Source organism: Hippopotamus amphibius, chromosome 2 (genome assembly GCF_030028045.1).
Source record: "Hippopotamus amphibius kiboko isolate mHipAmp2 chromosome 2, mHipAmp2.hap2, whole genome shotgun sequence".
In the NCBI taxonomy this organism is placed as follows: Eukaryota; Metazoa; Chordata; class Mammalia; order Artiodactyla; family Hippopotamidae; genus Hippopotamus; species Hippopotamus amphibius.
The window spans coordinates 20,924,063-20,944,947 of NC_080187.1; the positions used below are offsets into that span (position 1 = coordinate 20,924,063).

The window sequence follows — 20,885 nt, forward strand, 5'->3', positions numbered from 1 at the left end:
GGGACAGGGAGTGGAAGATTCTGTTGGTGAGAAAGCAGGAGATTCTGCACTGACCACAGGGGCTGACCCCCTGGCCTCAGTGTTAGGGATCTGTGCCCTCTGGGGGGTCTGTGGGTCCTGGTTATTCTACAAGACTGAATCTCAGCCCTGCATCATTCATCTCATATTTCCTGATCATCTATTTTCTGCAGCCACCACAGGAACTGCTGTGCATAAAATGAGCAAACAAAGCACTCATAGTCCTTGCATTCTTGGGACATGCAACCTAATGGGGTAGACGAACGGTCAACGATTATCTCACTGATAACTAGATAATTATGACTGTGGTAGGTGCCGAGAAGAAAGAGACCCCCCCCCGTCCCTTCATGACGGCATCAAACAGGGAAACACAATCTAGCCTGGAGTTAGGGGCGGGGAGGATCAAGAAAGACCTCCCTGAAAATTGACTTTATTCAAGGCTCAAGTAGGGGAGAAGCGTGATCACAGCTGGCCTGTACACTCTTTTGAGTCTACGGAATATCACCTTCTCATGTGCACCTGTCTCAGCCACACTGTCCAACACGATGGCCACTAGCCAGGTGTGACTGAGCATCTACACTGTGACGAATCCAAAGGGAGACGGGCTGTATGTGGAAAATACTGATTTCAAAGACTGTACAAAATTAAAAAATCTATAATAGCTTAATAAGAATTTTTATACTGGTTACATGTTGAAACGATACCATTTTGGAGATACGGAGCTAAACAGATTATAATACTAACATTAATTTCAACTGTTTTTTTTCCCTTTATTGTGGCTACTGGAAAATGTAAAGTTACATATGTGGCTTACATTGTATTTCTATTGGAAGCCTATGTGTTATGTCTTGAAGAACAAAGAATTTTAAATAAAATATTCATCTACTTCAGGGGGAAGATGAGAATGCACGGCTATTGTGGCTGGTTTAGGCCCAAGAGTGTATTTATCTGGCCGTCACTCCATCATTCAACAGAACAGAAGAGGAGGGTGGGAAGGGTAGAAATTCCACATGGGATCAGAACTGTGCAGGGCGAGAGCAGGGGGCAAGAGGAGGCCAGACATTCTAAGAGGCAAACCAGCCCCAACTATCACCATCACATTCCCCAACCAATTTTAGCAAGGGGGGAAAAAAGAGGAGTTAAAAGGATAAAACCTAAAAACCTAAGACTTTTGACTCCCACTCCCTGAGTCAAAGTCAAGTCAGGTCAGCGGAAGATCAAGTTTCTCCAGAGTCACCTGGACTCTGTTTCAGGATTCAAGGCCAAGCTCTCTTTCCTGACATTGGCAGTGGGACGGGACACAGGTCAGGGGGGCCTGAGTCCCTCTTCATTCCTGTTTCTCGCCACCCCCTAAACAGGCTGCACAAACTAAGTGGCCTGGAATGAGTTTGGGAGGTTTTACATTAGTTTAAAAGTTTCTTCAATGAGTTACCATAATTTGAAAGTTTGGAAATTTTACAGAAAACTCTAGATTTAGAGCTTCTCTTAAAAAAAAAAAAAATCAGAAGCTCTGGCCACACTGGGCCTATGTTCTGACACAGCCACGGTTGGCTGTAGCTGAGTGGCAACGGCTCCCCTTAGAGCAGGCGCTCCCAGCCGTTCTGCATGTGGGTCTGTGCCCTGCCCAGACACACTTTACACTCACACTCCAATAACCTGGGAACCTCTGTTTGTGCAGTGACCACTGTCCAGAATGCCCTTCCCTCTCTCATCATGGCTAGCCCCTCCTTACCCAACACTGCCCTCCCAGCCTCCAGCTCTCCTGAATTGGGTGCAGAGTTTGCACTTACCATACTCTACTGCAATCACTCAGTCCCATCCTGCTTCCCTCTGCTGTCTCGTCAGTGCCAGGCAGAAAAGACGCTCAAAAATGTTTGCTTTGCAAACCATGCCAAGAGCAGAGAAAACATGCTGGAAATCATACCCTACCCTCATCTTCTCCCCAGCTGAATTTCTCCTGGGATGTTTCCAGATGCACCTGGGACAGTCGTCAACGTGGTGAAACCAACTTAGGACGCTCCTGTAAATAAACTACACTTTCACCAACTACCGTAGAGGCCAAAAAAGCCACTAGAAGTTGAAAATTATATGGAGTTTGGAGTAACTCTGAACCCGTGTAACCACCTTAAATAGTTCTTTCTGTTGAGCAAACAAGAATTTCTTGATTGCCCTTTTTGAAGTTGCCAGAGCCCTGTCTTCTTGCTATTAAGATGGAGTTTCACAATGGTCCTAAACCAGTTCTTCTTGTTCTCCTGAAAGAACTGTCTGTCATTCAATCACAAATAAAATCTTTTATAAAACAGCAAATGTAAGGGCACCTGCCCAGTGAAGTGAGAAGCAACCATTTCTCCACGCAGGAAAAATGGAGCTGATTCACCGTCTGCTCCGTAAGCATTTCCTGAGCACCTACTGTATGCAAGACCTGGGGACATGCTACTCAGTTTGTAGCCCAGGAGAGTGGCAACAGATAACAAGGAGATATCAGAGGACATGTCAGAAACAGACCATGAACAAGGACATCCAAGCTAGCATTTAGTCCATTAAAACAGGCTCTGGTAGGCAAGTCTGCAGTCCTTTCACTTCAGCAAATTAAAGGTTCTTTGAACCCCTGGATTCTGCCTTCAATTAGGTCAGGTTAACCAGAAAGACCAAATACAATGGAAAAAAGGAAAGAAGAGCAAGAGAGAAAGAGGAGACAGAGAAGAAAGAAGAGACTTAAGATTCCAAAGTGAGAAACGACCTCCCATCAATCCATTCCTCTGTGTGAAATTAAAAAAAAAAGAAAAGAAAAAAGAAAGGATAGCTGTTACCTGTAATCTCATCAAGCTCCATCATTTTGAGTAGAGAGACTGTGGCTCAGAGAAGGTCCTATCTTGTCCATTCTTCAAAGTCTAGCTCAAAAGTTCACTCCTTCGTCCATCTCTGATGTCTCCAGGGAATTATAGAAAGAGCAGCTCCCACTACTGACTATTTATTCCATGCAGACACTCCCAAATGTTTTTCTAGCTATGCCTTATTTCATTTCCCAATAACTCTAGGTGACAAGAGCTGTTTTCACGGCCTTTTCCAGATGACAAATGGGTGGTTTGTAGAGGGTCGACCAGCTATCCAGCTGCACTTGCACCCCAAGCCATCTGATGGCCAGGGCCTTGCTGTCTCTCTGCCCTGGAGACCCAATATTGACCCAATATTCACTCATCTCTCCAGAGTGAAGGAAAAAACAGAAATAAAGGCTGGAGTTTTCAGAGCACAAGAGCCAAGTACTGAGGAGGAGGAATGAAACAAGATACTCAGACACACCCTGATGAAATTTCCCAACTCCAAGAACAAAGAAGAATCCTTATATGCTTCCACAGAGAAAAAAAAAACCTATAGAGAAACAAGTCTCAGGCTAGCATCAGACTTCTCATCTGCAAGATCAAGCAATGGCTGAAGACAAGAGGGCAAAGGCTACAAAGTTCTGAGAAAAAGGACTTTGAATCTAGATACTCAACTGCAAACCAACCCGTCCCCATCACTCAAGTGCAGGGAAAAATAATGGCCTCTCAAGATACACAGAGATTCTGGGCCCATCCTAGCACCTTTTCTGAAAAACATTAAGGAAAATGAATCCAAGAAAGAAGACATCAAATAGAATTTTAAAAAGATGAGGAAATTCAACAGAACAGAATTAAGTCTATAAAGAGTGACTGAAAATGTTGCTGTGAAGCTCAAGGCTGGTCTTACATAATGACCAAAAACACAATGCAGAATTTTTTTAAGTTGGAAATAAAATTCCATATCATATTAACCAAGAACAGATTATAGAGAGAGGATAAAGAAAGCATAAATACATTTAAAGGTCAAATATTTGTGTGTAGGCGGGGAATCTTTGAGGGTAATTAGAGATACTAATTTATTCTTGCCCAAGTTTAAATATGTTTGTTTAAAATTTGAGCATAAGTAAGAAATGGGAAATAAGATTATGATTTCCAAATCAGTAAAAATGGGAGTAGGGGTGGGGTTTAAGCCGCAGGGGTAGAAAGGGAAAAAAATGGAAATAAAGAAAAACAGAGACTAAAGAAAACTTTGGCAATCCAACAATAAGCAGGAAAAAAACATCATGGAAAACCCAAAACAAATTAAGGTGGCAGAAGGAAGTTGCAACTTAAGCAAACATGATAAATACAAATAGTGCATAAATTCCACCATTAAAAAAGAGGGTACCACAGATGGGAGGACATAGGATAGGCCAGAAGCTAAAACAAAAAGACCCAGAAAGGCTAAAATAGAAAGGATTATGATGACAGATATTATCCATGAGGAAAGCTAGGGGAAAGGTATGTGGGAACTATCTGCATTCTAGCTGCAACTCTCCATGATGTCTTAAATTATTTTAAAACAAAAAGGTTTTTTTGTTTTTTTTTTTTTTAAAGAAGGAATTAACAAAGCCACCAGGCATATGGCAGTAAAAAGCAGAAATGGTAACAGACTACTCCAAGGCAAAAAAACAGAAAACAGAATAACAAAGGACAAAAACATATTTTAAATTGATATAAAATTCAACCACTAAAAGGATATTACTATATCCATTAAATACACAGATCAAAAATTGTTGAAAGTACAAGGAGAAACGTTAACCAAAAAAATCAGTTATAATAGGAGACTGCAACATACTTCCCAGAAAGGGACAAATCATGAGGATTTAAAAAGCAGGGGGGAGGACAATAAAGGACTTGAAAAACACAATTAGTTTTATATATTTTTGTATGTATTTATAAAACAATGCACATCTTTTCAAACATCCATAGAACAATTACCAACTGATCATGAGACGGGCCACAAAGAAAACCTCAATAATTTTTTTAAGTTAGAAATTACACAGGCCATATTCTCTGACCACGAAGCACTAAAGCTAAAAATTAAACAAAAAGAGCCACAAGAAATTTAACCACTTGGAAATGTAACCCAAAGGATATCTAGCGGAGTATTTTTTAAAAAGAAATTAAAACAAACTGCAGGCTGTTTAAAAATGAACAATGAGAGTACTATATAGCAAAACCCACAGGGTACTTCCAAACAGTCACTCATAAAAGAAGCAAAGAAGAAAAAAAATGGAAATAGACTAAAAGTCAAAAATGAATAAAAATAATCAGAAGTTAAAGAAACAGAAACAAAAGACTTGACAATAAAAGCAAGGGCAAGTCCTTTGAAATTATGAATAAAATAGCTAACCCTGCCTGCCCCCTCAATGTGTCTGGCCAAGAAAATAAAAAAATAACTTTAAAATATTAAGAAATGAGAACGTGGCTGTAACTACGGAATCAGAAGGATGCAAAGAAAGAAGGAAAGAAGAAGGAAGGACAATTTTTTATTAATATATATTTTAAAATGCATACAAAATAGATCTGTTTTTAAATAATAAAAATTACCCAAAATTGACTCAAGAGGAAAGAGAATATTTGAATAGACCAAGAATTAGATGAACAAATTTGAATTATAAAATTACTGGGGATGTTCAAATAATTTTACTGGCAAATTCTACCAAATCCTCAATAAACAAATTATATCCATATTTTCTAAATTGTTGGCAGGAGGGCAGCATCCCAATTCTCCCTACAAAGCCAACATACTTCTCCTATTAAAACTGGACAAAGATCAGAACTTCCCAGGTGGCACAATGGTTAAGAATCCGCCTGCCAATGCAGGAAACATGGGTTCGATCCCTGATCCGGGAAGATCCCACATGCCGCGAAGCAACTAAGCCCATGTGCCACAACCACTGAGCCTGTGCTCTAGAGCCCGCAACCACAACTACGGAGCCCACGTGCCACAACGATTGAAGCCCACGTTGCCTAGAGCCCGTGCACTGCAACGAAGAGTAGCCTCCACCTGCCACAACTAGAGAAAGCTTGCATGCAGCAATGAAGACTCAATGCAGCCAAAATAAATAAATAAAAATTTTAAAAAGTTAAAAAAAAACTGTGCAAAGATCATGTAAGAGAAAATTATAGATAACTCATATAAATACAGACCCCAAATTCCTTCATAAACATTAGCAAGTAAGGCACAGCACTAAATTACAAAATTAATACAACTCTAAAAATAAGCATCAACCTGGTTCTTCTGGATTTTGTATTTGTTTTTAATGACCAACATAATTCACTAGGAATTTTTTTAAACCTCCACATGAAGGGTATCTCTCCCAAAACCTCCCTCAAACACTTAATAGAATGCCAGAGCTACTCCAATTAAAGTCAGGAATAACCAAGAATGCCCAATATCACTATCATATTATTCAAGATTATTCTGGAGATTCTAACCAATGTAAAAAGGCTGGAAAAAAGAAAACAGAAGTGTAAGTATAGGAAAGGAATAGACAAACCTGCTGTTATTTGCAGATACGACTGATTCCATTAAAAAAAAAATCCCAGAGAATCAACTGAAAAACTATTATAATACGGACATCCCTGGTGGCTCAGTGGTTAAGAATCCGCCTGCTAATGCAGGCGACATGGGTTTGATCTCTGATCCAGGAAGATCCCACATGCTGCGGAGCAACTAAGCCCATATGCCACAACTACTGAGCCCATGTGCCACAACTACTGAGCCCATGTGCCACAGCTACTGAAGCCCATGCACCCAGAGCCTGTGCATGGCAACAAGAGAAGCCACGGCAGTGAGAAGCCCACACACCAAAATGAAGAGTAGCCCCCGTTTGCCACAACTAGAGAAAGCCCGCACACAGCAATGAAGACCCAACGCAGCCCAAAATAAATAATAAATGAATCTTAAAAAAAAAAAAAAAAAGAAAGAAAAGGAAAACTATTAGAATAAAAGAGAATTCAGCAAAGTGGCCAGATACAGGATAAATATTGACAAGTCAGCAGCTTTCCAACACATCAACAATAATCAATTAGAAAATATAACGGGCAGAAGAATGCCATTCCCATGAGTAACCTAAGTTATAAAACACCAAGAAGCAAACCTATACAGTTTGAAGGGATAGCAATTAAAACAGCTGGGGGGGAAAGTGGCACAGAATTAGGTAAATTGACCAATTTAAAAGGATAACAAGTCCAGAGGCAATCTTACAGATATGTGAGAATTTAGACAATTGTGAACCTGTCATTTCAAAGCAGTAGGAAAAGGACAGACCACTCACTAACAATAATAATGCCTCCTGATATTATGCACTAAGAAGGAAGGCCACACCTTCGCTTCCAGGTATTCCTGCAAAAACTGCTTGACCTGAATCTAATAAGAAGAAAACATTAGACATACCCAAATGGAGGGATAGTCTACAAAATAACCAGCCCATACCCCCCAAAAAAGTCAAGATTATAAAAGACAAAAGGAACACTGAAATAGTGATCCAGATGTAAAGAGACAGGACAGTGGAATTCAGCGTGCGACCTGGGGTTTTCTTTTCCTATAGAGGACACTATTGAAACAGATGGCAAAATAGGAATCAGGTTTGTACACTTGCTAATAGTATTCCACCTGTGTTAATTTTCTGATTTTGATCACTGAACTGTGGTTATATAAGTAAATGTCCCTGCTTTTAGGAAATACATCCTGAAGTATTTAACGGCAGTTTAGGAAAAGGATTTACTAGAGAGTTGGGGGAGAAGGAGAAGAGGGGAGCAGGGGGAGAGTGAAGGAGAGGGAAAGCCAACATGGGAATGCTAACCTTTCGGGACCTGGAGTGAAAGTGATACAGGAATTCTTTGCACCAGCCTTACAACTTTTCTGTAAGCCTGGAATTATGACAAAATACGTTTTTAAAAAGAAAAATGTTAAGTTGCAAGAATGCCTTGGGACAGTTGTGGTTTCATCCATATACAGCATTATTATAAACATGTCTGGGAATTGTAAACACCAAAGTCTAGATCACTGGTACCTCTGCAGAGGGAGGGAACTGACACTGGAGAAGAGTTTTGTTAAATAAAGTTTTGTTAAATAGAAACAGATATGGCAAAAACAAATAAATAAAATTTAGAAATAGATAAAAGTGGGACATCTGGAAAAAATACACAAAAATAAATGCCAGATGGATTAAATAGCATAACAGGAAAGAAAAACACTAAAAAAAAATACTATATAAACACCGGAGAGTATTTTTTTAAAAATAATATTGGAATGAAGAGGTATTTCTAAGCATCTTCAGACAACAAAGTAAAACAAGGACAGGGGCTCCCTAGGTGGCACAATGGTTAAGAATCCGCCTGCCAGTGCAGGGGACACGGGTTCGATCCCTGCTCCAGGAAGATCCCACATGCCGCGGAGCAACTAAGCCCGTGCGCCACAACTATTGAGCCTGTGCTTTAGAGCCCGTGAGCCACAACTATTGAGCCCATGTGCCACAACGACTGAAGCCCATGTGCCTAGAGCCTGTGCTCCGCAACAAGAGAAGCCATGGCAATGAGGAGCCCACACACCAGAACGAAGAGTAGCCCCCACTCACTGCAACTAAAGAAAGCCTGCGCACAGCAAAAAAGACCCAACACAGCCAATTAAATAAATAAATAGAAAAACAAGGACAAAAATTATTAATACTTATCGATATGCTAGGTTCTAAAGCATTTTATACACATATTATCTCAGTTTATCCTTAGTGCAACCCGATGACACAGGTTCTATTATCCCCAGTACATGGGTGAGGTTCAGAGAGAGCCTTTGGTCACAGGTCCAAGACACCTCCCAAATTCTGTACCAATTCCCATTCTATGCATTCATGGCAGAAAGTCCCCAGTTTTTTGCAATTCCCACGCAGCAAACCAAAGAAAATCCAGGAGTAGCCAGATTCCAGGTTCTAGAGGATTCCCATTCATTCTTTCAACAAATATTCATCACTCATTTAAAAAAAATGATCTTCTTCTATTGGCTCCATAGTCGGCGCGTCACTTACTTGATTTAATCCTCACACCAACTTCCTGAGTAGGTATTTCTATTCCTATTTTTGAGCTGAGATAACTGAGGCTCAGACTCTAGGAGAGGGTTATTCAAGGTAAGAGCTGGTCCAGCAGAGCTGGGATTTGAACCCAGGTCTGTCTGCCTCCAGAGCCTGGTCCCTGACCGCCCAGCTGTACTGCCTTTTCTATAGAGTGCTCCATGTGCCAGGTTCTGCATGACAGGCCTCCCCTGGAGTAGGAGAAAGAAGTCCAGCCTGTGATTTCAAGCCAAGCACCCCCTTCCCTGGGATGTTCGGAAGAACAGGCCCCATCTGCTTCTGCTCCAACGGCTGAGCCCCCAGGTGACGGAGACCCGAGCTGCAGGTAAGCATCCATTTAATGGACATCTGTGCCACATTCTGGAGACACAGCGGGGAGTAAGAGAGACTTCACCCCATCCTCAAAGAGCTTGCAGTCCAGAGACTATCCAGCCATAATTAAGGATGAAAGCAATCAAGACTGACTGGGGTAGGGGGACAAGGGAGGAGGTAAGGGGGCTTCACAGAGGCCCCAACACCCCCTCTTCTTTCAGAAGGAATACAGAGGCCCAGAAAGAATTCTTTGTTCAAAGGTGATGCAGCCAGGAAGTGGGAGACTGAAATTCAAGGTTTCCAACCCCAGTCCTGGGGCCATGCTCCTTCTCTGGGGTGAAGCGACACGAAGACATGCTCTGTGCACAGCGTGGGGTGTTTCCAGAGCCAGGTAGAGAGCAGGTGGTGCTTCCGTCCCTGCAAATAGTTCTCACCCCAGTGCAGCCTTGTGGAAGCCAGCCAGAGGACCCTGGTTGTGCTGTACCCTCTCCAGACCTGCCCCTGGACTGGCAGCTCCCACCTGAGCTCTGACAATGACTCGCCTTTGTGAACCTGCCACAGTTGGCCACAGTGTAGTCTGGGAGGAAAGGTCTACCTGCTTCTACAAGGGCACTGGCCAGGAAGTTCAGAGTAGCCACAGCGAGCCTGCCCACCCTGGGGCCTGGGCCACCAAGCAGCTTCCCACCAGGCAGGGGACGCTGGCTGCAGCCCCACACCGGCCACAGGAGCTCCAGCCAGGCCACCCGCATGCACAACCGGCCAGCCAACTGGCCGCGTGGCCATTCATAAAACCAGGTCACGCCTGCATCTGGGGAGGGCTGGGCTTCTCAGGGATCCTGAGCGTGGCTCAACCGTTCTGAGCCCCATTCTCCTCTTCATCCTGCCATGGCTCTCTCACAGATGTGCCGTAGCAAATGAGCTTATAAAGCATAAAGGGCTCTACAAATAGGATACCCTGGCGGTCCCGGCCTCGCCACACTCAGGCCAAGGCCTAGAGCATCCTCACAGCCAAGGTCTCCCTGACTCCTCTTGTCTGCCCAAGTCACACACTGCTCAGGAACTAATTTAATCCAGCTTGTATCATTATCTGTTTCTATACTATGTGCCTGAAAAACGATGCTTCACCAACAGGCCTGAATGCATATGACCTTGAAAGTGCCCTTGGAGGCTATGTTCTCATTCCAACAATCCCATTTTGGGGCACACATCCACAAATCCCTCTCTGGGAACAGATCTTTCTCATTTAAGGATGGTTCTGTTTTGGTGAAGAGTCACCTGTCTCTGGGTGCTTACCATAAACCAAGCACTGGGCTTAATCACGCTACGTGTGTTCTGTCCATTTAACCCTTGGAATAGATGGACTAGGCTGGTGCAATTATTACCCCCGCTTTTCAGATGAGGAAGTCACCTACCCAATGGCAAACACTGGTGCAGAGAAAAGGCTGGGCCCGGGGCGGGCTGGCTCGGTCTGTGGGTGTCCTTCTCGCTACTCTGCCAGCTCCGGGGCATTTCTCCTCTGAAAACGGCAGCAACGCTGAAGACAAGGCCCAGGCAACCCCTGTCACCATCCTTCCTAGTGGTGTCATCTAGAGACACCTCATGCTGAAGAGGTCGGCCGGGCTCCCTGTCTTTCCTCCACCATCACTCGGCCTTGAGAACAGCTCCTGTGACTCTGGTCCATCAGGTCTTTAATCTCTCTTCTGCCAGTGGCCTTCCTTTCACCTCCCCACCACCAGTCCAACTACCCACTCCCGCTTCACCCCTAGACCTTGTCCTCACCAATGACACCACCACACCAACAATCTCAACCTCCAGCATCCCGTGCCCAGACCACCGGACCCTGCCCCCAGTCCTCGCCCCAGTGGGACCTCCCACCCACCGCCCTGTCTCCCCTTCTCCTCCCACCTCCCCCGCTGCCATCCTCCCCAGCCAAGACCAGGTCCATCGTGGTCATCCCCGCCCGGGCATAATCTCTCAGCTCTCCGGCGCTCTCTAGCCTTTCACTCCCTGGCAAAACCCCAAGCCAACTCCGTGCCTGCCCTGCGCTGGAAGAACACACACAACCACACGGATTGTCTCACTGTAAATTTATGACCACAAACCTCAAGTGGGCCCTTACTACAGCCCAACCTTTTCCCTCCTCGATTCACTCTCCTAGATGAGTATTTGAGACGTTCCCTTTCTCCTCAAACCTCAAACAACCTGCTCTCTCTCCACGGACAGCTGCTTTCCCTGAGAAAAGAAAAGCAATCAGAAGAAAACGACTCACCTTTCCGGTCCCAAATCTAACAGGCTGCTCCGCCTGTACTGAAGAGTCCCCCTTCCTGCCTGTTACACCGGCCCAAACGTACCCCTCCCGTCCAAGCCGAGCCCTCACTCAACGCTGGGTCCCAACCCCTCTTCTCAACCCGAGGTCGCTGCTCCGGCAATTTCTCCCCCTCTCTCCTGGGATGGTTTTCCCTCCCCCACCAGATCCTTCCCACGGCACAGAACAGGCTGTCACAGCAGTGCCAGGGCCCATGTCCCCCTTCACCTAACTCTGCCCCACTTCAGAGCAAAACTCCTCACACTGGTCCATGCTCTCCAACTCCACCTCCTCACTCCCATCCTTTGGAGTCCACTCCACTCTAGTTAGCCAACCCGGCCCCCAGCACACCACTGAAATCACTGTCCCCAAGGTCAACACTGACTGACCTGCTTGTTGCCAAACCCAACAGACGTTCCTCAACCCTCATCTTGGCTAACATGGTTGATCTCTCCTTCCTAAAACTCTTTTCTTAGATTTGAAGACCCCTCACCTCCTGGTTTTGCTCCCACCTCATGGGCTGGTTCCTCTGCCCCTTCCTGAGTCAGAGGTTCAGCTTTGGGACTCCTCTCTCCCCACACTCACCGTGTAGGTGACCTCAGCAAGTCCCACCGAGTTCAATGCCATCTACATGCTGACGGCTCACTGATTTAATATTCAGCTCTAACCACTGCTCACCTGAGCTCCGGACTCACATCAGACTGCTTACTTATCTCAGAGGCATCTGAAACTTCACAGGTCTAAAGTGTCCCATTTCCCATCCCCACCCCACCAGGACCTGCTCCTCCCTGAGTCTCACCCCATCTGGCAGTGGTGCTACCAAGCACACGATGCTCCGGCAAACGTCTACACTGGAGTCAGCCTTGATTCGTTCCACTTTCCCTCCCACTCCACATCCAACCTGGCGCTAGGTCCCACGGGCTCTGACATCGAGCGTCATCCCACCTCTGATCCCTCCTCAGCCTCTCTCCATCACCTCTCCCTCACCCTCCCAACCAGCATCTCCTCTCACCTAGGCTACCTCTAAGTTTCCCAGCCAGTCTTCTCATTTCCATTCTTTCCCCCTCCCAGCAGCCTGGGGGATTCTTCAAAAATGTGAATCAGATCCTGGGAACGCCACCGGCCAAAACCTTATAAAATCTTCCACTCCCTTCATGGTGGCCTCCTAGAACCCTCCAGGATCCGGCTGACCCTCCCTGTCGGGCTGCGTCATCTCACTGTGTCCCTCACTTTCTCCAACTAGCCACAGTAGCCTTTTACTGTTTCTCCAAAACACACACTCATTCCTACCCCAGGGCCTTTGCACTCACTGTTCCCGCCACCTAGAATGCTTTTCCCCCATCAATCACAAGGCTTGTTTCCTCATTCAATTCAAGCCTCTGCTTACCAGTGGCCTTTCCTGACTCCCAATCTCAAAGAGCCCCAGACCTCATTCCCTGTATATCAGGAGTCCCCAACCCCCAGGCCACGGACTGGTACCAGTCCACAGCCTGTTAGGAACCACGCCACACAGCAGGAGGTGAGCAGCAGGCAAGCAAGCGAAGCTTCATCTGCCGCTCCCCATCACCCCCCATCACTTGCATTACCACTTGAACTATCCCCCCACGCCCCCATCTGTGGAAAAACTGTCTTCCACAAAACCGGTCCCTGATGCCGAAAAGCTTGGGGACCGCTGCTGTGTATTACCACTAAATCCCAGCCGCGTTTCATTCATCTTCATGCCACGGAACATTATTTGAATTCCACTACTAATTTAGTTGTTAAGTCTCTGTGAGGCAGGGGCCTTGCCTTATTCACTGCTGTATTCCCAGTGTCCACACCAATCCCTGGCCCACAGCAGGCGATCTATAAATAGATATACATGCGCTGAATACATGAATTCACAAACGAACGAATCAATCACTACACTAAACAGCTTCCCATCAGCCCAGAGAGTGGAGAACTGTACTGTTCAACAGAAATACAATGTGAACCTTACACGCGATTTTAAATCTTCTAGTAGCCACATTTTAAAAAGAAACAGCAAAATTAATTCTAATATTTTTTATTTAACCCAATACATGCAAAATGTTATTCCAACATGATTACCAATATTGAGAGAACTATTCATGAGCTATTTTACTCTGTTTCATACTAAGCCTTTGAAAACAGGTGTGTATCTGATACTTAGAGCACACCTCAACTTCGACCAGCCACATTTCAGGGGCTCAATGGCCACATGTGGCGAGTGGCTGCCGCGCCAGCCAGCACAGATCCAAAACACGAGCCTGACCAGGTCACTCCTGAACCCAAACTCCTCCCTGACACCTCACCGCTCTCAGGATAAAGTCCTAGCTCTTCCACCAGGCGCGAAAGGTATCTTACTACCTGCCCCTCTGGGCTCTGAACACTTCCCTATACCAGCCACACCTTCAGATTTTTGAATGTGCCATCCACTCACTTGCCTCTGAGCTTTAGCAATGCTGTTCCTGCTGCCTCGAAGCCTACTTTCCTATTCATCTGAAACCTCCTACTCCATATTCAATGCCCCTTCACTCAGGAAGCCCTCGCTGACACTCTAAGCTTGGGAGAGGGGCCCCTTCTTTGTGCTCCCAAACTGTCCATCACCCCAACTTGTGTGTGGTCCCAAAGGCAGGGACCACCTTGCTCATCTGTGCTGAGCACACAGCAGGTGCTCCGTGACTATCTGTTGAATTAATGACTGAATGGGGCTCCCCTGCCGATCAGGGCATAACTCACGCCCACTTTTGCTCACTCCATCTCTCAGCATCTCTCTGCCCTTACTCACGGCATAAAAACGGATCCAGAGTCATGTCCCTGACTCCACAACCTTCCCTATTCCTTCTAAACCCAGTAATTTTTGTTGAATTTTATCCTAAGAAAGCAAAATTCCATATTTCCCCCAGGATTCTGATGGGGGGGGGGCAGGGTAGAGAATGATGAACATATATTTTAACGTCAAATATGTGCCTGTGCTTATCTGGCCTTTACCTCCCTTTCCTACCCAAACAAGGCTAAAATCCAGGCAAGAGAAATAACTATGTGAAAACTGATCCTGTCGGGTCAGCATCCATCCTCAGCCCAGGAAAGCAGCAGTTTAATACCAACACCAAAGACAATGGCAGTTACCACTGTTGCCCAAAGGTGAAAAAGAGGAGACGTCTGAGAAGGGCAGGCAAGGAATCAGAGCCTGCTCTGCTTGTGGGCATCTTCTTGTTAAGTTTTTGTTTGTTTGTTTTTTGTTTTAATTTATTTATTTTATTTATTTATTGGCTGTGTTGGGTCTTTGTTGCTGCACACAGGCTTTCTCTAGTTGCTGCGAGCGGGGGCTACTCTTCATTGTGGTGCACAGGCTCCTCATTGCAGTGGCCTCTCCTGTTGTAGAGCACGGGCTCTAGGCGCGTGGGCTTCAACAGTTGCACCACACGGGCTCAACAGTTATGGCTCACAGGCTCTAGAGCACAGGCTCAATAGTTGTGGCACATGGGCTTAGTTGCTCCACATGGCATGGCATGTGGAATCTTCCCAGAGCAGGGCTCAAACCCATGTTCCCTGCATTGGCAGGCAGATTCTTAACCACTGCGCCACCTAGGAAGTCCCTTGTTAAGTTCTGATGGACAGAAACGTAGGCATGTTACTACACTCACTAATTTATTCCACAAACATTAATGAGCACCTCCTCGTTGCAGGCATCATGCCAGGTGCTGGGATACAGGATGAAAATTACACCTCTGAGTTTGTTCTGCTAAAATGACAATAATGTCTTGTCCATTCAAGGACCTACCTGCTTCTTTTGAACAAGTTTAAAAAAAGAAAAAAAACAAACCCTGAACCTACGAAGCTCATAAGGGTCAATGCATGTCCAAAATTTTTGAAATTTTAATAGGAAATTCATAGAGAGCAGAACTGGGATAATGACTTTAACTGTAGTTTTATATGCATAAACCGTTTTATGAGCAAACAGGACGTATGCAATGCTTTTCCTGCCCCCACATGACTTAAGTGACATCATATCTAAGAAAATGAACCAAAGTTAACCCCAACATATATCTGCCCCACCCCCACCAAATTTCAGTTTTCCTAAAGGAAAGCAATTTCCCCAAGTGCTGGCTTCAGAACCCACAGAGGATGTGTGACACTGGGTCTCTGTTCACACAAGGAGAAATGAATGATGGCCACTGGTTTATCTCACCCTGGAAACACCCTATTCCTCTCACAAGGCATGGCAGCCCCGTAAGCCAGGCCTGTTATCAGAGGAAATGCTTTTTAAAAAACACAACTCACCATGGGAAGAAAAGTCCAAGATAAACATGCTCCGAGTTATTGGTTATCCATTTGTCCACATGTGACTGGTGTTCCCACTGTTTCTATTAGGAAGCCTTTTCATTATTTAACAGTAACACCAAAGGCAAAGCTGGCTTCTGGAAATACTTCCATAAAACACACACTCATTACAAAATCATTCCCTCATCTCTGGTGATGTATCAACTAAAGGTTGTATTATTCTTGCAAGAGCACTCTGTGTTGGAAGGGGTTCCACCCTCTCCCCACTGCACAGGTGGAAAAACTGAGGTCCAGAGAGCACAGATTGGATCTGAACACAGGACCCTCAGCCCAGCTTGGTTCACCATCACTTGTCCCCCAAATGAGAGGCAGAAGTACAAGCCAAACCACAAACTGTGATCTGTCTAGCCAAGCCAGGCAGGGCTAAGAGGAAGGGAGAACGCAGCAGCATTATAACATACCCAGGCCCCTGGCTGTGTCCCCAACTCCCAGAAAACTGAAGGGCACCAAGCCCTCCAGCACAATCACGACATAAGAGGACAGCAAAATACACCAGGTGAGGACTTCCGGTTTCAGCTTCCACATGTAAAGAGCACAGAAGCCATCACTCCTGTCCTTACAACAAGAAAAAAAGCTAAACAAACTGAAAATCCACAACGTTCTCTGATTGGAGAGTGGAGGTCACAGAGCAAACCACCACCCTGACAACCAGAGAGACAGGCAAATGCAGAGAAGTATAGCTTACTGGAAACAGCAGCAGAGCTGGAGCCAATTACTGGCAGGCACACTTAAACCATAATTGCCTAATTTCTGGAAGCTGAGTGTCGCCTGGCTTGGGACTCCTGGGGAGCCAGTCTTAGGGGAGCCACCACACTTCGTGGGAACCTCAACAGGTTCATGCTTTGGGGAGAGGAGTAACCATTTCAAAACAGCACAGAGCAGTCTATTCTCCAGAACAAAAGCCTGTCCTCAAGAAAAAGTACTGTTCACAGACTTATCTGACCTGGGGGAAGAGCAGTTGGACCTTGAGCCTTGAGCCTTCCTGTCTCACATAGGGGAGAGAAAGAAAAGGCTCAGAAATGCTTCTAGAGGTCACAGCCCAGGGACTCAGGCCCACTAAAAAAAACTAGTGAGAGATTTAATCCTAAAACATAATCCTCTCCATAACATCTTACCACCACCACATCAAAAAGACTAGAGTATAACAACAGTGGATTACAACTGAGAGGTGCAAGACACAAATTCTATTTAAGAAGGAGTTCTTAGGGAAACCCAAAAACAAAAGGAAAAAGAGACGGGGGTACAAACAAGGAGGAAACTGAAACCTGTGACATTTACAGGTACAGCAAACATTAAATGTGCCCCAGTAACATCACGTAGCCATAGAAATAAAGCTTCATACTAAAATCCTCACAAGCTCAGTTGCTATTACTAAATACATATCTGGCTTTTAACAAAAAATTACAAGGCTTGCTAAAAGGCAAGAAAGGACAGTCTGGAGAGACAAAGTAAACATCAGAACCAGGTTCAGATACGACACAGATTTTGGAATTTAAAATAACTATGATATGTTAAGGGCTCTAACAGAAAAATCAGACAATATGTAAAAACAAATGGCTGACATAAAAAGAGAAATTGAAACTCTAAGAAAAAATGCTAGAAATCAAATACACAGTAACAAAAATGATGAATGTCTCTGATAGGCTCCTCAGCAGACTGAGAACACCTGAGGAAAGAATCACTGAGTTGGAAGGCAGGTTTTAGAATAGAAACTACACAAACTGAAATACAAAGAGATCAAAGAATGAAATGATAAAAACTTATGATTTCCACTTGAACTTGAAAAGAGTTCACAATAAGAGAAGAGCTGGACAAATCGAAAAATCAATAATTTATCTCGGACCATCAGAGAACTGAGATCACAGGGCCCTGAAAACTGGAGAGACAGTTTTATTTCTCTCTATCTTCTGAATAAAGAGAATCCTAGCTTACCATGAGCTGAAGCTGCCCTCTGGAGCCAGGAGCTGGTAGGAACACCTCGGGTAATTGTGAAGACTGAGCATAGATGAGCTGGAGAGAGAAAACTCCTGGGGATGCCGCTCTTTCCTGAGTTTTACCTCCAGAAGCCTTACCAGCTTCTCAGGGTTTTAAGATGAAAGAAAGTTCTCCTCTTTGTTCCAGCAGGGGGAGGGGAAAATAACAATTCTGAAATACACCCAGAACATTCTGTCCTATTCAACAAAGACTACCCTCAAGGGAAAATATTTGTGGAGTCTAACCAAAGTGAGCCTTACAAGGAACTAACTGACATAAGGGAAGGGAAACATCCCACTTCAGCCCCCTCTGGCCTCTGGTCTGACCTAAAGAGGAAAAAAAAATTAGAGAAGCACTTGTTAAGGTCACAGCCCAGCAACCCAGGCCCACTAAAAGACTGAAAGCGAATCGTAAGCATCTAAAGTGCTTCTTCTCCCCTCCACACCTTACCACCACATCAGTAGGGCTCCTGAACAATTAATGGAGGATTTTAGCTGAAAGACCTGCAAGGTTCCAATTCTATTTAAGAAGCCTCAAGGGAAACCCAAAGACTACAGGGAAGACGAGAACACTAGAGGAAATTTGAGCCTCTGACACCTACAATTATAGCAAAGTGTTAACACAGGCTAACTCCTAACCAGATAAACAAAACCTCAAATTACAATGCTGATTACCTCAGTTCCTGTTACTAGTCATATCATGTCTGGCTCTCAACCAAAAATTACAGGGCATGATAAAAGGCAACAGACAAGTCTAATGAGACATAGCAGGCATCATAGAAAGCCTCAAATATGACACAGATTTTGGAATTATCAAGCCAGGATTTTAAAATAACCATGATTAGCATGCTAAGGGCTCTAATGGAAAATGGAAAAGGTGGTCAACATACAAAAACAGATGGTAATGTAAGCAGAGAGATGGACACTCTAACAAAGAATCAAAAGGAAATGCCAGAAATTGAAACCTCTCAAAAAATAAAGCAAAGAGAATAAAGAATGTAAAAAGTAGAACAATGTCCAAGAACTATAGGACAATTACAAAAGGTGTAACATATACATAATGAGACTATCAGGAGAAGAAAGAAAAAAGGAATAGAAGAAATATTTGAAATAATAATGACTGAGAATTTTCCAAAATTAATGACAAGACATGAAACCACAGATCCACAAAGCTCAGAGAGCACCAAGCAAAACAAATAACAAAAGATCTACACCTAGACATATCACATTCAAACTACAGAAAAGTCAAAGACAAAGAGGAAATCTTGAAAGAAGCCAGAAGAGATTAAAAAAAAAAAAGTTCACCTATAAAGTAACAAAGATAAGAATCACACTGAAGTTCTCTCCAAAAACCATGCAAGCAAGAAGACAGTGGAGTGAAATATTTAAAGTGTTGAAAGAAAAAACTACCAACTTAGAAAACTGTATCCAGTAAGATTCTCCTTTAAAAGTGAAGGGGAAATATAGACAAAATTTAAGGAAATCTGTCACCAGTACATCGCTGCAAGAAATGTTAAAAGTTCTTCAGAGAGAAAGAAAATAACAGGTTGGAAACTCAATATACATAAAGAAAGAAATGGTGTGGGAGAAGGAATAAATGAAAGTAAAATAAAATTTTTATTTTTCTTATTCATATTCTTAAGCCACCTAGTAGATAACACTTCATTCAAAATAATAAAAACAACAATATATTGATGATTATAGCTTATGGATTAGTGAAATGAATGACAACAGTTTTATAAGAGATGGGAGGGAACAACTGGGAATATTCTGTTATAAGGTACCTGCACTACCTGTGAAGCAGTATAGTGTTATTTGAAAATGGACTTAGATTAATTATAAATGTATACTGTAAAGTCTAGGGCAATCACTAAAAACAAAAAGAAAAATTTAAAGACCTGAGATGCTATGAAAGAGGAGAAAATGGAATCATATAAAATGCTCAATTAAAACCACAGAAGGCAGAAAAAAAGTGGAAGGCAAAAAAAAGAAAGAATAAGGACAACAAGTAGAAAATATTTCCAAATATGGTAGATAATAATACAACTATATTAATAATCACTTTAAATATGAATGGTCTAAATACCACAATTAAAAGACAGAGACTATCAGAGCAGATTTAAGAAAACAAAACAAAACAAAACAAAACAAAACAAAAACCCAAGATCCAATTATATATGTTGTGTACAAAAAAAAAAATCCACTTTAAATATAAAGACACAGATATATTTGGATTAAAAGTAAACATATAGAGAAAGATATACCATGCTACTACAAATTAAAAGAAATCTAGAGTAGCTATATTAATTTCAGACAAAGCAGAAATCAGAGCAAAAAAGATTGTCAGGGATAAAGAGGAGCATTACATAATGACAAAGGGGTCAATTCTCCAAGGAGACATAACAATCTTTAACGTGTATGCACCTAACAACACAGCATCAAAATACATGAGGCAAGACTGACAGAACTTCATAGTGAAGCCAAACAGCAGTAAGGATATAGTTAAACTGAACAGCACCATCAATCAACTGGATCTAACTGACATTTATAAAGTACTTCATCCAACAACAGCAGAATACACATTCTTCTCAAACTCACATAAAACATTCACCAAGAAAGATCACATTCTAGGCTATAAAACACACCTTAACAGGCTTAAAAAAACAGAAACTACACAAAATATGCTCTCAGACCATATTTAACCAGAAATAAATAACAGAAAATTGTGGTTAAATTTCAAAATATTTGCTGGAAATATTGCTGGAAAACAAATATTTGGAGATTAAACAACAGACTTCTAAATAACACATGGGTCAAAGGGGAAATCTCAAAAGAAATTTTAAAATATGTTTAACTACATGAAAATGAAAATACAATTACCAAAATCTGTGGAAAGCAGTGAATGGAATTCACAGAGGCAATTTTACAGAACTAAATAGATATATTAGAAAAAAGGTAGATCTAAAATCAATAATCTATGCATCTACCTTAGGGAACTAGA

The 20,885-nt window shown here is 43.3% G+C and overlaps 1 protein-coding gene across 15 annotated transcripts in view; it reads right to left on the reverse strand.

Moving 5' to 3' along the window:
- The window catches only part of ZNF618 (zinc finger protein 618), a 174,720-nt gene that overhangs the window by 102,429 nt on the left and 51,406 nt on the right, over positions 1-20,885 (reverse strand). Inside the window, exon 1 of one of the 15 annotated variants that reach the window (XM_057721688.1) lies at positions 2,829-3,216. The exons of 12 other annotated variants lie outside the window; for them this stretch is intronic. In XM_057721688.1, the coding sequence (XP_057577671.1) occupies positions 2,829-2,840 (12 nt within the window). In that variant the 5' untranslated portion in view covers positions 2,841-3,216. Of the gene's footprint in view, positions 1-1,808; positions 1,959-2,828; positions 3,217-20,885 lie in introns of those variants that run through there. 2 more of the 15 variants (XM_057721697.1, XM_057721689.1) reach the window with 2 other exon arrangements.